This window comes from Giraffa tippelskirchi, chromosome 2 (assembly GCF_054371585.1).
Source record: "Giraffa tippelskirchi isolate mGirTip1 chromosome 2, T2T-mGirTip1v1.2.pri, whole genome shotgun sequence".
NCBI lineage: Eukaryota > Metazoa > Chordata > Mammalia > Artiodactyla > Giraffidae > Giraffa > Giraffa tippelskirchi.
The window spans coordinates 81,248,502-81,265,764 of record NC_137276.1 but is presented as its reverse complement, the minus strand read 5'-3'; the positions used below and the strand labels follow the sequence as shown (position 1 = coordinate 81,265,764).

At 36.1% G+C, this 17,263-nt stretch overlaps 1 protein-coding gene across 1 annotated transcript in view; it reads left to right on the top strand.

Annotated features, from left to right (window-relative positions):
• Positions 1–17,263, top strand: part of RYR2 (ryanodine receptor 2) — an 849,571-nt gene that overhangs the window by 728,799 nt on the left and 103,509 nt on the right. Inside the window, exons 79-80 of the mRNA XM_081569302.1 lie at positions 1,064–1,115; positions 10,573–10,626. Of these exons, the coding sequence (XP_081425428.1) occupies positions 1,064–1,115; positions 10,573–10,626 (106 nt within the window). The remainder of the gene's footprint in view (positions 1–1,063; positions 1,116–10,572; positions 10,627–17,263) is intronic.

The following is a 17,263-nucleotide window of genomic DNA, read 5'->3' as shown; positions in this document are numbered from 1 at the left end:
GATCTGTTTTAAAGGCCCTCTCTGTTTTTCTTGGTTCTTGTTCTTCTGAATTCATTGAAACCACAGAGGGCAAAACCACTATGGAATTAAATAAGAAATGCATTCATAGGCTTGATAATCAAAATGTGCCAGCACCTGCCCATTACAGGGGCATGGCGTAGATTCATTCTGTAGATGAGACCTTGCAGAGGTTTCAAAACCTTCATCAGCTTCCCTGTCTTGGGAAAGAAAGCCAGCTTTGCCCCAGGCAAAGCAGGAAAAAAAATTAATTATCAATCCCTGTTCACAGGAGTCTTGATGAGTTCATCTGACCTCTGTGCATGTCATAATAATGTACATTTCTCCCTCTTAGCTAATGTGATCCATCTTTCTCTCACTATTTCTCTCTCTCTCTCTTATTATTTCCTAACTAACAAAATCATCTCATCCCTAAGCATTGAGCAGCTCCCTGTCTGGCATTGTCAGGTAATGAGGTATTTCTCATAAGTGGATTTTTCTGATGGCTGTAAGTTTAAAACTGCTAAGATAATTTTGCAAACACCAGGAATTTTTTGATGGAAGTCTTTCTTCAGTGAATTAGTGATTTTCATGCTTTTTCAAAAGAAGATAATAAATAGATTTTAACCTGTCTTAATTTTTAAGAATCTTTATGACCATAATATTTTTTCACTATGTAGTCATATAATAATTTGGGGAGTCTTTTCAACAAATGTCAGATATCACTTCTGCTGTCAAGATCGCTGACATCATGTAAATTTTCTTGTTTCAATGTTTGTATTTTTAAGAAAATATTAATGTTACTACATTTGTGTGTAAATCAGTAGATTGTTTATTTACACACAGCATATTTATTAGACTGTAAGGTAAGATGGGGCCACTCTTGAGGAAGTCTAATACCTTTGCTTTCTGATTCTGCAATATTTTGAATGATTGCTCTAAGTTTTGTGTTTGTTTCATTTAAAAAAAGCCACACTTGTTGAAAGAAGGTTATTTTATATAGTGATGGTAATTTTTCATGTAACTAACCTACTTAAAAACTATTTTTTTTTCTTGTTTTTTATAGCAAACTGGAGGAAGATTTTTTATATATGGCTTATGCAGATATTATGGCAAAGGTAAATAAATGTCTTGATTTTAATGGTAAAATATAAAAATCTACACATTTCTCAATTAAAAGAAAATATTGTTAAATTTTAGAAAACTTAAGGACATCAATCTCAACTTTTCACTTGTTGCTTGACTATCTGTTCTAACTTTTTTGACAGATAATCATTGTTTCTTCATTTAATATTTTATTTATGGGAATCTCACTAATTTTCCAAACATTCATTCATTCAACAAATATTCACTGGGCATCAAGATACTGGAGATAACGTGGTGAATCAGAGAGAAATACACACATCTGTCTTCTTAGAGTTTTTCATCTGATGGAAAAGGCAAACTTTGAACAAATGATTACCCAAAAGATGCTGACAAGTTTAATGGTCGAGGAGCAATTAGCAATATATGGAGTAGGTTGCATAGCACTGAGTTTTAAGGAAGTCCTTGACTGTTGAATGATGAGTTGACCATGCAAAAATAGTAATAGCTAAGTGTTTACTGGGTGCTTATTTCATTTAATCTTAGAGCAAGGAGATGAATGAGGTGATGAGTATAAAAGAGGAGTCAGGTTTCTCTGAGGCTTCTGACTTGGGCATCTGAGTTGACAGCAGTGCCATATGCTAAGGTAGGGAGCACCAGAATCAATGCAGGCCTAGAGTGAAGAGGCAGGATGGCAAATTAAATTTTCAACACGTTTGTTAAAGATGCCTGTGAGACATCTAAATGGAGATGTCCAGTGTGTGGTAAGTTAGTCATTTCTGACATTTTGTATCTCATGGAAGGCTTATAAATATAGCTTTGTTACTTGTCAGCATTAGAAGGAAAATGAAGCCATAGTAGTAGATAATCTTGCTCAGGCAGAAAAGGAAGCATGAGAAGAACAGTCAGCATAGGACCAAGCCTTTAAAGACATGAATGCTTAAGAGATGGCTAGAAAAAAAGGACTTCTCCCCAGAAAAATAGGAGAGAATCTTAAGTGTGAGCATACATAGGAACTGTTGGAATGTGTGGTCAACAAGGTCTTGGTCTGCTGAGGGACTGAACATAAGGATTGAAGATTCCCCAGGATTTATTCCATGGACATCATGTGACCATGATGAGAATAATTGCAGAGAATTTTGAGGGAACATTGATGGTCCAAGTGTGTATTGTGGGGAAGTAGAGAGCTCCATGTGAGTAGATGTGGCATAAGTCTCTTTATTGAGAAGACTGAGAAGGAGGAGAAAGATACAAGATGATAAATATCTAGATGGAATTACAAAGTTGAAGGGAGATTATTTTTGCCTGTTTGCCTTTTTTTTTTTACTTTTTAAAAAAATAAATGTTAGCATGCTTCTGTTCTGGTGGGGAGGATCAAAAAGAATAGACAGGGAATAATTTGTGAAATGAGGCTTTGAACAGGTAGGAGCCTGGTGACAGGACAGGTTAGAGAGCCTAAGGGAAAAGTCATGGCTTCCCACTCATAGTCAGTAATACATTTACCAGTATATTTATAGAGACATAAAAGCAGATACTTTTAAAGAAAATCATCATGAAATTATATTTATATTATGAGCAGTATATAGTCTGATATTTTCTATTCTATTTAAATAAAAAGATCTCTGAGATCATGACTCTCTAAATAGATTTCATGTCCAGTTAATGGTTTGAAAGCCATATTGTATAAAACATGAAAACAATCTAAATGTCCATCATCAGATTAATGGATAAAAAAGATGAATTCTATATATGTGTGTGTATGTGTATACAATAGAATACTACTCAGCCATAGAAAGAATGAAATAATGTCATTTGTAGCAACATGGATAGAACTAGAGTTTATCATACTAAGTAAGTCAGAAAGAGAAAGGCAAATACTATATGATATTGCTTGTATATGAAATCTAAAATATGACTCAGAGAACTTATCTATAAAACAGAAACAGACTCACAGACATAGTAAACAGACTTGTGGTTTTCAGGAGGGTGGGAGAAGGATGGATTGGGAGTTTGGGATAGTTGTATTAAGTCGCTTGAGTCGTGTCCAGCTCTTTGCAACCCTGTGGACTGTAGCATGCCAGGCTCCTCTGTCCATGGGATGCTCCAGTCAAGAATACTGGAGTGGGCTGCCATGCCCTTCTCTAGAGGATCTTCCCCACCCAGGGATCGAATCCTTGTCTCTTATGTCTCCTTCATGGGCAGGGAAGTTCTTTACCACTAGTGCCACCTGGGAAGCCATGTATAACTGAATCACTTTGCTATGCACCAGAAACTAACACAACATTGTAAATCAACTATCCTTCAATAAGATAAATTTTTAAAAAACACTTGATTAAAAGATGAAAGATATTTCCTTTTATGGAAATTGGTACTGAGTATTGACTAGAAACTAAAATAGCACCCCCAGACAGTGTGGAAAGCCTGATTGATGTCAGTTTTTATGAATTTGGTCAGTACCAGTCTTCCTGGTTGTGTGGCTTTTCCCTAGCAGTTCCCAGAACCAAATGCAGAGTCAAAGAAGTCAAGAAGTTAGATTCATCAAGGATGGTAATTTTTACCACACTGTTGTTGAAGGACAAAGGATCATAGGGGTTTTTTCTGTCATTATGAGAGTGGCTGAGGCATTGGATCTTGGATTCTAAGTAAGACAAATAAGGAAATGAGACAAGAACGAGCTGATAAGTAAGGAGATTGTAAAGTAGTCCGTGGACTGTTTTCCTTTCAGCTGGAGAAGCAATGAGCAAGTGGTCTGAAAAGAGAAAAGCTCCTGTTTTGAGAGTAAGAGATTCCTGATAGTTCACATTCTTCCTTGTGACGGGAGAAGAGTCAGCCCCAACACTTGTCCTGGTTACATCCTGCAGTTAAATCTAATCTCTTTTGAGAAATGATCAAATATTTGTTGATGCTCACTTTTCTTCAAGATTTTCCCATCAAAATTAATCTCTCTCCATTTATTGTTTAACGTATCCCAAGAATGCCAAGCTTTCATCACTTCTTCATTCTTCTCTCAATCAGTTATCAAGATGTGTGCCCCCAGAAATTATTTGAACACAGTGTGCTGGCTATGAGTTTACCTGTGTAGTGCACAGTGGGACTTTATCCTGGCTTATTCTGCCCTGGGATGCTATACATTTACAATAAATTGTAAGAACTCACTAGTTCTTTTGACAGCCAGGTTGCATTTTTTCTCTCATTGTGAGCCTGCCTTTTCACCTCAATTCCAGGTCATTTATGAATTTCTTTTGAGGTTTATCATACAGTTGATGTAGGCTTTAGTTAAGTCATCAGTTCTCTAACTGGAGTTGAACTGTTGTCCAAGGCCAAAATAGTTTTAAAAGTTCAGTTCTTTCATCCAGTGTTAAATATCTCTTTACATTTATGTTACCCACAGACTTGGTAAGTGTAATATCCCAGTGTTTCCCTAAGGTGCTAGTTTGGGTGATTCACATCAAACTTGAATCTTGACACTTGGACTCTGTTTGAAAGACTTGTCATCCTGTCTTTCTTCAGTATTGTAGGACTTTATGAAGGCAGCCTTCACAACTTGATTGGTTTTTATAAACTTTCAGTTTTCATTGTTTTTTGTTTTTTTTTTTTAAATCACTGGAGCCCAGAATTGGGTTAATGAGAACTCTGGATCCATGATACACTCCCATTATTGACTCCTTTTTTTTTGTCCCCCTCCACCCCTCAGCACTGCATGATATGTGAGATCTTAGTTCCCTGAATAGGGGTTGAACCTGCACACCCTGCATTGGAAACACTAGAACACCAGGAAAGTCCCCATTATTGACTACTTTTATTGAAGGTAGTTACTTAGCAATTTCTAACAATGTAGTAACTACCCATAAACTCACTACTCACAAGAAAAGCTAAGACCTTGATAATTACCTACCTTAATTAAAATCGTTCTGTCTTTAACCCATACCCTGCCTCCCCATATGAGGAAATCATCATCTTGCATCCCTTGTTCAGGATAATCTTGCTTTCCTTTGGGTGCTTCCATGGTGACTCAGACAGTCAAGAGTCTACCTGCAATGTGGGAGATCCAGGTTTGATCCTTGGGTTGGGAAGATTCCCTGGAAAGGAAATGACTACCCATTCCAGTATTCTTGCCTGGAGAATTCCATGGACAGAAGAGCTTTACATAGTTTTCATTAGATATATGAATTTATTAATATATATATTATATCCGTGTGCATTGTCAGTCACTCAGTTGTGTCCGACTCTTTGAGACCCTATGGGCCGTGGCCCACCAGGCCGCTCTGTCCGTGGCATTCTCCAGGCAAGAATACTGGAGTGGGTAGTCATTTCCTCCTCCAGGGGATCTTCCCAACCCAGGGACTGAACCCACGTCTCCTGTGTCCCTGGCATTGGCAAGTAGATTCTTTATCCCTGAGCCACCTGAGAAGCCCTATTACATGTAAATATGCATTATATATATATATATATATGTATATATATATATATATATAAAATTACGTACTTTTTTAAGATTTTAGTTGTTTTAACTTTTAAAAGGGCATGAGGCTATATGTAAAGTTTTGGTACTTAATAGTTTTACTGTTGTTTTCTAAGATACATTTATACTCTTGTGTGTGCTGGAGATCATTTGATTTGACTTATATTCCCTTGTGCAACTACACCATAGCTTATCCATTTACCTTTTTGTTTGTAACCTTTTGTGTTGAATCTCGGTTTTTGCTGATGTGAAAAAGGGCTTGAAATGCCTATTTTTATTCACGTCCAAAAGCCATGGGTCATAGGATGTATGAATGTTAAGTTTGAGAAGATGCCCAACCGTTTTCCAAAGTTACTGCCCCAAATTACATTCTTCCTTGCTACGTTTAAGAGAAATTCTGGTGATACATATCTTCTCCAATATTTGATATTTTATGTTTTACTGATTTTTGTCAACCAGGTGGATGTAATATGACATTTCATTAGGGTCTTAGTTTTCATTTCTCTTGGGTAGGTAATTTTCACATTTAAAAATCACTTCTCTTTGGCAGTTAAGTCTGAAGCAAACAGCTGATGAGTAGTTCTGCACTTTCTCTTATTATTACTACAGTTTCTGCACTAAATCATATACTTAGTATTCCTTGTTCTCCTTGCTTTGGCTGTATGTTTAAAATTCATTTAAAATCTTTGTATTTTTCAGGCCACACTTTATTTTAAACCTTGGGTTAATGTGTGTGTGTGTGTGTGTGTGTGTGTGTGTGTGTGTGTGTGTGTGTGTATCTTCCCAACACCCTCCTTCTACCATGTATATCTCTTCTTGTGAACATCTTAGAAAATTTCCAGTTCATCCATGTTGGTTTGCTGTTGCCCTTGCCTTTTCTCCTCATTGTGATCACTCATGCTTCATTCTCAGAATGTCTTTTTATATCCCAGCATCCCTTCTAAACTGTCTGAAGCCATTGTGTCCAGATGGAATGGTTTTACCAATTTAAACAAGATAACCGTGTAGAAGTATCTAGAATAATACCATCATAAAGTAAACACTCTTTTGAGTTTCTGGCTAAGGAAAACTTTTACTCTTCTTGCTCTTACTAATTTATTGAAAGATATGCATTAAATTATACCCAGTGTTTCATTCTTCATTGGTTAAAATTATAAGATGCAAGGGTCACTTTGTTATGAAATTTCTCTCTTCTACCTCATCCAAATCCATCCAAAATGGATTTCAGTTTGAAATTCATCCTGGAAATTTCTTTTTGCAGCCTCTATCTTCTGAAGAGTGACATAATCAGCAAGGCAAGTGAAAAAGATATGAAATGTACTTGTTTTGCAGAATGAAATTTCCAGCAGATGGTGGCAGTGAGAAGTACCCCATGTAAACTTTATGCTTATGAATTCTCATTGCTAGTTTTGAGTTTTGCTCTAGATACCTGAATGGTCTGAAGAAGTATCCTCTATTTTGGTTCTAATTTTTTTCTTCAAATTCTCTATGTCATGCTTCTACCCCATTATGTATGGATTTTATTCACTTTTTTTCCTTTCTGGCATACAGTATCACTCTTCCTTGCCTAGAAATGATCAGTTTGATCCAGAAAAGTGCGTCCTGTATTTTAGGACCATCTAATAGAACCTACTGTTTATCTAGCATAATCGTATTACGTGGATGCAATTTGCCTTTGAAAAACTTATCTCCTACACCTATAAATCTTTCCGTTTCTCTTAAGTACAATAAAAAGTACTAGACATCGGCTATAGTTTTCTTGTGGCCCCAGCATGTCCCATGCCAGTCAGTACAAGTTTAACTAATGGATTTGTTGAATTCTGTCAGATAACTCTCCAAGTAGTTCAAGCTTGATAGATTTTTTTTTTAATTACAAATTTTAACCTTTTTAGAAGCAAATCTCACTACATTTTCTTAAGGAAAAAAAAAAAAACGGTTTAAGATACTTTTTACAAAGGATTGCTTTGAAATACCTGTCAGATAAGAGTCCCAAATTCCTGTGTATATGAGCAAACACCATTTTGCTGTAAATGCCAGCTTCTCTAAATGTATTCTTCAGTTCAAACCTTGTTCTGAACGTAACGAAATACATATAGGAGATGACATGTTTGACAGAAGGTACAACTTTATATCCTTAAGAGACGTTTGTATTCATATTCTCATTTGCTTAAATAGTATTCATGTTTATTCAGTCAGTTCAGTCATTCAGTCATGTCTGACTGTTTGCCACCCCATGGACTGCAGCATGCCAGGCCTCCCTGTCTATCACCAGCTCCCAGAGTTTACTCAAACTCATGTCCACTGAGTCGGTGATGCCATCCAACCATCTCATCCTCTGTCATCCCCTTCTCCTCCCACCTTCAATCTTTCCCAGCATTAGGGTCTTTTCAACTGAGTCAGTTCTTCACATGAGGTGGCCAAAATATTGAAGCTTCACCTTCAGCATCAGTCTTTCCAATGAATATTCAGTACTGATTTCCTTTAAGATGGACTGGTTGGATCTCCTTGCAGTCCAAGGGACTCTCGCAAGAGTCTTCTCCAACACCACAGTTTAAAAGCATCAATTTTTCGACGCTAAGCTTTCTTTAGGGCCCAACTCTCACATCCATACAAGACCACTGGAAAAAGCATTGCTTTGACTAGACAGACTTTGTTGGCAAAGTAATGTCTCTGCTTTTTAATATGCTGTCAAGGTTGGTCACTAACTTTTCTTCCAAGGAGTAAGCGTCTTTTAATTTCATGGCTGCAGTCACCATCTGCAGTGATTTTGGAGCCCAAAGAAATAAAGTCTGTCACTGTTTGCACTGTTTCCCCATCTATTTGCCATGAAGTGATGGGACCAAATGCCATGATCTTAGTTTTCTAAATGTTGAGTTTTAACCCAACTTTTTCACTCTCCTCTTTTACTTTCATCAAGAGGCTGTTTAGCTTTGCTTTCTGCCATAAGGGTGGTGTCATCTGTATATCTGAGGTTACTGATATTCTTTGCTTTCTGCTGTAACGGTGGTGTCATCTGTATATCTGCAGTTACTGATATTTCTCCCAGCAATCTTGATTCCAGCTTGTGCTTCATCCAGTCCAGCATTTCTCATGATGTACTCTGCATATAAGTTAAATAAGCAGGGTGACAATATACAGCCTTGACGTACTCCTTTTCCTATTTGGAACCAGTCTGTGGTTCCATGTCCAGTTTTAACTGTTGCTTCCTGACCTGCATACAGATTTCTCAGGAGGCAGGTCAGGTGGTCTGGTATTCCCATCTCCTTCAGAATTTTCAACAGTTTGTTGTGATCCACAGTCAAAGACTTTGGCATAGTCAATAAAGCACAGGTAAATATTTTTCTGGAACTCTTTTGCTTTTTCTATGATCCGACATATGTTGGCAATTTGATCTCTGGTTCCTCTGCCTTTTCTAAAACCAGCTTGACCATCTGGAATTTCACTGTTCACGTATTGTTTGAAGCCTGGCTTGGAGGATTTTGAGCATTACTTTGCTAGCGTGTGAGATGAGTGCAATTGTGTGGTTTGAACATTCTTTGGCATTGCCTTTCTTTGCGATTAGAATGAAAACTGACCTATTCCATTCCTGCGGCCACTGCTGAGTTTTCCAAATTTGCTGGCATTTTGAGTGCAGCACTTTCACAGCATCATCTTTTAGGATTTGAAGTAGTTTGACTGGAATTCCATCACCTCCACTAGCTTTGTTCATAGTGATGCTTCCTAAGGCCGCTTGACTTCACATTCCAGGATGTCTGGCTCTAGATGAGTGATCACACCATCATGATTATCTGGGTCATGAAGATCTTTTTTGTATAGTTCTATTCTTGCCACCTCTTCTTAATATCTTCTGCTTCTGTTAGGTGCATACCATTTCTGTCCTTTATTGTGCCCATCTTTGCATGAAAAGTTACCATGGTATCTCTAATTTTCTTGAAGAGATCTCTAGTCCTTCCCATTCTATTGTTTTCTTCTATTTCTGTGCACTGATCACTGAGGAAAGCTTTGTTATCTCTCCTTGCTATTCTTTGGAACTCTGCATTCAAATGGATATATCTTTCCTTTTTTCCTTTGCCTTTCACTCCTCTTCTTTTCACAGCTATTTGTAAGTCCTCCTCAGACAACCATTTTGCCTTTTTGCATTTCTTTTTCTTGGAGATGGTCTTGATCACTGCCTCCTGTACAATGTTAGGAACTTCTGTCCATATGTTAAATCATGTGATCCTGTTAGGAACCTTGTTACTGTTTTTATTATTTCCAGTTTAAATATGAGAAAACAGAGACTCAGAGAGTTAAAGGAATTTGCCCTAGACTAAACATCTTAAATGGCAACATCAAAATTTGAATTGGGCACTCTGCATCCTTAGGCCATGTTCCTAACCACCACACAGCTCGTCTTCCTTAGTTACCAAAACTTTCAGCTGTGGGAATTAATTAAGAATACATGCACAGCTCCTTTATTATTTCTGGAAAAATAAAATAATTAAATGGTCAGTTTTATAATTTTTCTGTGAAAGAATGATGTTGGTAGCAGTTGGAATTTTACTCTCCTCCTATAGACCAAATATAACAAAAAATGAACTTATCAAAAAAAGATTACAAGATTCACTTTAATTAATAGACAGACACTGCTTTCTGTTAATTTTAATTCATAGCTATTAAATATGTTTGTATTAACACATTGTAATGGAAGCATAAAAGAGGAGAAAACAGTGATCTTGTCTTTAAGGTTTGGAACTTGATTTCAACAAGGAAAATGCATGAATAAGTAGTATGTGCAGTATGATACAGACCTCATAAATATCTCTATGATATATATAAAATTGGTAATTTAGAATTTGCACAGTATAGCTTTCTTTTAGTTCACAAATTCATTGATCATGTCATGTAAGCTTATTACATATAATGAATATACTCAAATAATATTGATAAATTAGCACAAGTGATTTATTATGTGCTAATTCATTTCTGTTTTCTGTGTCAGCATATTCTTATCCTGTTGACCTTTTCTCTATTTTTTTTACATGAATCAGAGTTGTCATGATGAGGAAGATGACGATGGGGAAGAGGAAGTGAAGAGTTTTGAAGTAAGATGGATCTTTCACTATTTTTCTTTTATCTATGTTGAAACATTGTTTCATAGCTTATAACTGACATTTATGTTTCTTGCTTCATGGCTTATTGCAGCTTATTGTGTCAAGGAACTGCATGTCAGAAGCTGGATGGACAAATTTGAGTCCTAACATTTGCTGAAGTTAAGGCCAAGGAACGTAGGCTAGTTAAAGAATTAAATAAAGCCCATATGTTCAGGATGAGTGTTCCTGAGAGCCCTTGGAGATGAGGTTGCTTCACATTGTTCTCATCTTGGTGAAGGATGGGATCTGAAATTTCCAGCAGACATGGGAGAAAAATATTTATGGAAGAGCAACCCAACATCAAGTTTCTAATTAAAGCCTTGGTTTGATTTTTTTCCGAATCAAAGAAGTCTGAAAGATTTGGCCTCTTTCGACTTCTGCCCAATTAGGTCACTCATTGCCTGTACATATGTAAATGGTGGCACACAATTTGCTTGCATGAGGCAGGATTGCATATATTCCTAGGATTATGTTCTATTATATGATTATTCCCTCAAACCTTCTCAGCTTTTAAATTTCCTTATAATTTGAAATATTGCTCAATATTCTTTAGCCAAAAAGAAAGCAAATATTATTTCCCCCCTTGGCTTAGACTGCACTTTTTTTTAATATATATATGTATATCTAAGAAAGACTAGCTCTTGCTAACTACCACTCTCCTTATTTATTGTTTTTTTTTTTAATTTTCAAAAAGAAATTAAATAGATTAGACTCTTTTTTTTCTTTTCCTGCTTTTAATTTACATGTCTGCTTTGAGCTAAAAGTTTGGAAATATAGTAGTAGCCAGCTGTAAGTCTTTAATTAAAGTGGACCCACAAAAAACGTGTAGGTGAGGAGTAGAGACTGAGTAGGACCCCTTTCTGGAACAACTGGATGAGAGCATCCCTGTGGCATTGCATTGAAGTCATTGTGTAAAAAAAAATGCCAGAACAAGCTAATTTGAGAATTACCCATGACTATTGCTGGCTGAGAAAAAATGCCTTAAGATTCATTTCCTGGATAACACTATAATCTTTTCTAATGTATGTGTGTTCTAGTCTCAATAAGATAAGAGCTAAATTAGAATGAGCTGTGAGCAGCAAGTCATACTATTTTTCTGAACTGCACACCATATATACTCTATCCATTGTCTTCCGAGCAATTGTTTATTGCAATTTTGCTTCTTGTCCTCATCCTTCCTTAAGGTCACAGGATCCCAACGCAGCAAGGTAAAACTATATATATGTGTGTATTTGTCTGGGTCTGAGTTTCAGTTTCTTGTGACATTTACCTTTGTTAGACCCAACATCTTGGATTCTTTTGTTTAAAAAAAAAAGATCTTGCAATCTTTGTACCAAGTTTGTAGCTCCAATGCAATTGGTCTCTTCAGTATCCCTTCCTTGACTTAAGTTTTTTCTTCTTGCAATTTAAATGACTCATAATTTGAAATTTTATCCTCCATGTTGAATTTGAACTGCGTACTATGCTGAGATGAAAAAGTTCACCCTTTAGGTGATTAAATTTTAGCTGGTGACTTTTCATTGTAACATTTTGTGCCTTATCCCTTTTGAGAGTTTTTATACTGGTCTCATTTCTAGAAAAGAGATATGATATATGGTATTGCTGGTGGGATTAGAAATAATCTTCTTTTCCTTTGTGCTAGTAATACCTTTCGGAGAAGGCAATGGCAACCCACTCCAGTACTTTTGCCTGGAGAATCCTATGGACAGAGGAGCCTGGTGGGCTGCAGTCCATGGGGTCGCTAAGAGTCCGACACGACTGAGCGACTTCACTTTCACTTTTCACTTTCATGCATTGGAGAAGGAAATGGCAACCCACTCCAGTGTTCTTGCCTGGAGAATTCCAGGGACGTCGGAGCCTGGTAGGCTGCCGTCTATGGGGTCATACAGAGTCGGACACGACTGACGCGACTTAGCAGCAGCAGCAGCAATACCTTCAACGGGTAATTAGAGAGGATACTGCATGATTTCAGTGTTGATTTAGTATTTCCTTATAGGGAAGAGCTAGATGACCTTTTCTATCTCTGAATAATCTGAAGAGCTAAGTGTGTGGAAAGTTTGCTAAGAGAGAATATTTTAGAATCACAAAAATTTACCTTTCATTTGAACCCTGTTAAGCTTACATTTTATTTTCATGAGACTGTTTAGTCAGAAAATCAGTCATAAACATCCCCAAAAGAAAATACCTATAATGACTTTAGTTAAAGAAAAGAAAAAAAGCTTTTCTTTCATGAGTGTAGAGTGTCCTTTTTTGCCTTCTATTTTATAAAGTGAACTATTTGCTGTTAAGGTGAATTTAGAATGTCATAAAGAATCTGCTTTTAAGAAACAAATTATAATGTTTTTTACTCACTATTATGTTTGGAGAAATATATTGTTCTTATATCGTTTTAAAATTTGGCTTCATGCAGATGCTACTAGATTTAGCTCCAATCAGATGGATATAATTTAATGGCATATAATATGCATAAAATTTATAAATTATAATTATCAGTAGGTATAATGGGTATAATCCTGATTTGGTGGATTTTTATAGTTTTATCACTGATGATCTCAGATAGAATTCCTGTGACTTGTTGAGGGTTGAAAATATGAAAGGACCTCCTAACATTCACCAAAGATTTGATTTCCTTAGACACCATTGAAGTTCATGCCCAAGAGTATATATTGACATCCATGGAATGGGGGTAAATAAGGAAGGCTTGGATAAGAAAGTGTTGCTGGTTAATAAAACCATTTTACTCTGAAGAGGAGTGTAGTTTCAGGAAGAACTAACGGTAAATACAATTTGGTAGATAGGATCAAATTTGGTGACATTAGAAAGATTCCCTATTCAGAAAAATACAGTCTGGAAATAGCTAGTATTGGAATCTTAGCATTTAGAGTGTAAGATTCAGGTCATACTGAGAATAAGAAATCAGAAGACTGTGGAGCCCCACCTGGGAGAATGGGCTACATGCCATGGGTTTAGGATGGTGGGAGAGAATCTCACATAATGGTCAAACCTGGTAATTAATCCCCCCAAAGGAGCTAGAGGCCACCAGGTATGCCTGTCCCAGCAGAAGAGAGAGGATTTTAAAGTTACTAGTGATTGCCATATATTCATATACACAACACAATAGACAAGATTCGGAAATTTTCACTTCTTAACCAGTGCTTTGCTGATTCTTCATATAATTTTGTACTGTAACTAATCATTTATGCCTAATCTGTTTAACAATCTATTTGCAAAATATATACTGTGTAAGTAAACAACTTGAACTCTTCCCAAGTTGAAAAAAGAGAATCATGGTTTTCAGAGAGTTGACAGAGTCAACAACCTATGAAGATAATTTTGTCTGAAATTGACTCTCTGATAGCAATAACACGACTGAAAAAATTTGGCCAAACAACTGAATTACTACTTTCTCTTTATAAATTTAGTAATGTACTAGACATTTTACATTGAGATGCTTGGTTGGCTAACATCATTTAGCTATAGTCTGATAGTGGAATTTTTCATCCAAGTTATAATTAATTTGAAAGGTCATTTGGTAGTTTCAGTAATTCTTTAAACAAATTATATTAAATAAATTTGGGAATAACATAGTGTGTGTGATTATTGAATTTTATCCCAATAACTGGCTGATTATTAATGTTTTCTGTACTTTCTACTTAAATTCTCTGTCTATAAAGATATTGAGAAGAAGAAAGAAGTAGATTAAAAAGGTAGCTTTATAAGGAAAATTTCCATGAGGCATAAACTAAACTAAATAAAGCTCAAGAAACATGGAAAACAAGGAGTGGAGGCTAAAGTGCCTGGTATTAGCCAGCCCATTTCTTCTGTCACATGTATGTTTTACTGATAAGATCCTGTTAAAACTTGCCTGATTTAAGTTGATAATTTAATTCCCAGCTTTATCTGTAATATATGTATATTTACTTACAACTACTTATTAAAAATTTTATTGCATAATTAGTAGTTATATATTTCTTTGACTTCAGGCTACTTTAATATTAAAACTATAAAAAAGGACAGTTAAATCTTATAAAGAAGCCAGTATTAACTGAAAGGGAAGAAATGTTTTAGCACTGACCCAGACTGTGATTTACTACAGTCGAGTGCTTTTCTGGCCTTTGAATTTTTTATAAGCAAAACACATAATAATAAGAAATAAATTATAATGTTTCAAGTCAAGTAACTTTTCTGAGCATGATGGATTTTTCTCACCTAGAACAACAAGAAACTTTTGTACCAGAGCAAACCACATTTTAAAATTAAGGTTTTGCAAAACATACAGAAACATTGCTCCAATGGTTGCTTCTCCTATTACTAGTCTTTCAAATCTGAGGGTGCAGCGTTCAGTGATAATTCAATGAAAGCATTTCTGTGGAATGTTAAGTGCTATAATATAGATTTATTGCTTATGGAAAAACCTAAATTAATGACAGTAAAGCTTAAGTAATCTAGAGGAATGGACCATTAACTCGCCTTCTAGACCATCTTTCTCAAGTACAATATTAGGCAAGTTGCATCATCCTTTGGCAAATGCCCAGTTTCTACTTCACAGATGAATTCTCTGGTGAGTCCCTGAGGTCCTGTTATTCTGTACTGTTGATTAAGGAGAATTCCTTGTGAGTTCAGTGCCAAATATGGCTGTGGCAGAGTTGATATTCTGTAATAAAAATTTAGATTAATCTGTGTTTTCTCCCAGATGGGCTTCAGACGTAACTAAAGTGACATCATACCCGCCCAATACTCAGAGCAATACCCAGCTCACATTCCAAAGAATGTATTACTACATGTGGAGGAATCAATTTAGGTCTAAAATGTCTTAAGGACCGATGTTATATAGCTAAACACCATGATAAAAAACACTTTTATTTGGCCCCTCCAGTGATTCTAATTTTGAATAGAATTCAGTTTTTTGGTAATGGATTGACTATAAGATGTTCCCTTTCCAGTAGCTACCCATAATTTGATCTCTGAAGGGGCTTATTTACTTCTGTTTATAAGAGCATTATTAAATTATAATAACTTCATGAATCTTAACCAAAGAGAACCATTAAATATTTAAAAAATTGAGATACACCTATGGCTATAAAACATGGAAATAATTATCGCTTTTATTAAGAAAATTTATACTTCCTTAGCTTCTTCCTCAGAAGCTCTGTGGTATCAACGTATGGACTCCAGAGTGTTGGGTTGCTGTCATACTGTTGAATGATTGAAGGAAAAGGGGGAAGGAATTTTCATGGCCAGAGTTCTCTGATACTCATGTTTATTGTTGCAATTTGTCAACTCCATTTTTATATACTGAAATTGTTGATCTCAAGTAATACCCTCCCATCTTAGCTCAGGTTCTGTAGAAAACAGAGCAAAGAGGTTATTTGCTAGCACTTCATTGGAGTTGTTACAGTCTTAGGGAAGTAAGAGTGAGGAAAGAGAGAACTGATACAGGGAGGCAGAGAGAACACAGTAATGCATTCTTGAGCTGACTAGCTAACCACAGCAAACCAGCAGTATAGCTAGTTGCTTGGTTGTGTTAGATGGCCCTGAAGAAGCCATATACATCATGGAATGGTACTTCCTGGGGGAAAAGGGGCACTTCTGATCACAGGGTGTTAATTTGTTCATATATCTGCTGATATTAATCAGCTCTTCCAAAAGGCAGACCCCTGAGGAAACCAGAACCAGCTTGGGTTTAGCTTCTTAAAGTGCCCAGGGACCGCTGTCTCTCCATTTCCATCAGTATGTGCTCTCCTTAGACAGTGGTCATGGTGCTAAGAGTTAGCTTTCATAACCGAATACCTGGTACAAACTGTGTCTAGGGCCACTGTACTTCAGAAGCAAGACAAGTTGCTAAGACTTAGAGAGAAGGGGGTTTAGGGTAGGCTGGAGTACTCGTCCTGATACAAGGAAAGTTCCCCAAGAGCACAGTCCTCTGAATTGTATACGGTAATTTATATATACAAATGTGTAGGCCTAAATAGCATATGATATGTAGACTACACATATTTAAACATCTAATTGTGCATCTAATTGTGCATTTGATATGCACAATAATTTGACTTCACGTGCTATTGTTTTTAAAAATAATCCCAGCTGAGACTGACATGTGTACACTGCTATATTTAGTATAGATAACCAACAAGGACCTACCTACAGCATAGGGAACTCTGCTCAATATTCTGTAATAACCTAAATGAAAAAAAGAATTTTAAAAAGAATAGATAATGTATAACTGAAACTGACACAACATCGTTAATCAACTGTGCTCTAATATCAAATAAAATAAAATAATAGTAATCTCAGTTGAAGCTTATGCTTGACCACATTATGTACAGGAAATGAGATACAGCAGAATCATTAAGAGCATAGACACTTTGAATGGACCACCTGTGTTTGAATCCCAGCTCTACCATATGGATGTGTAATCTTAAGTCTCAATTTGCCTATCTATAAAATGGGGCTAATTAAGGTCTCTACTTCATAGGATTGTGATGAGGATTAAATTTATTTATATACATATATATGTGTGTATATATATATATTCCACTCAGAACATTGCATATCACATAACAAGCTCTAAGTATTTGCTATTATCATT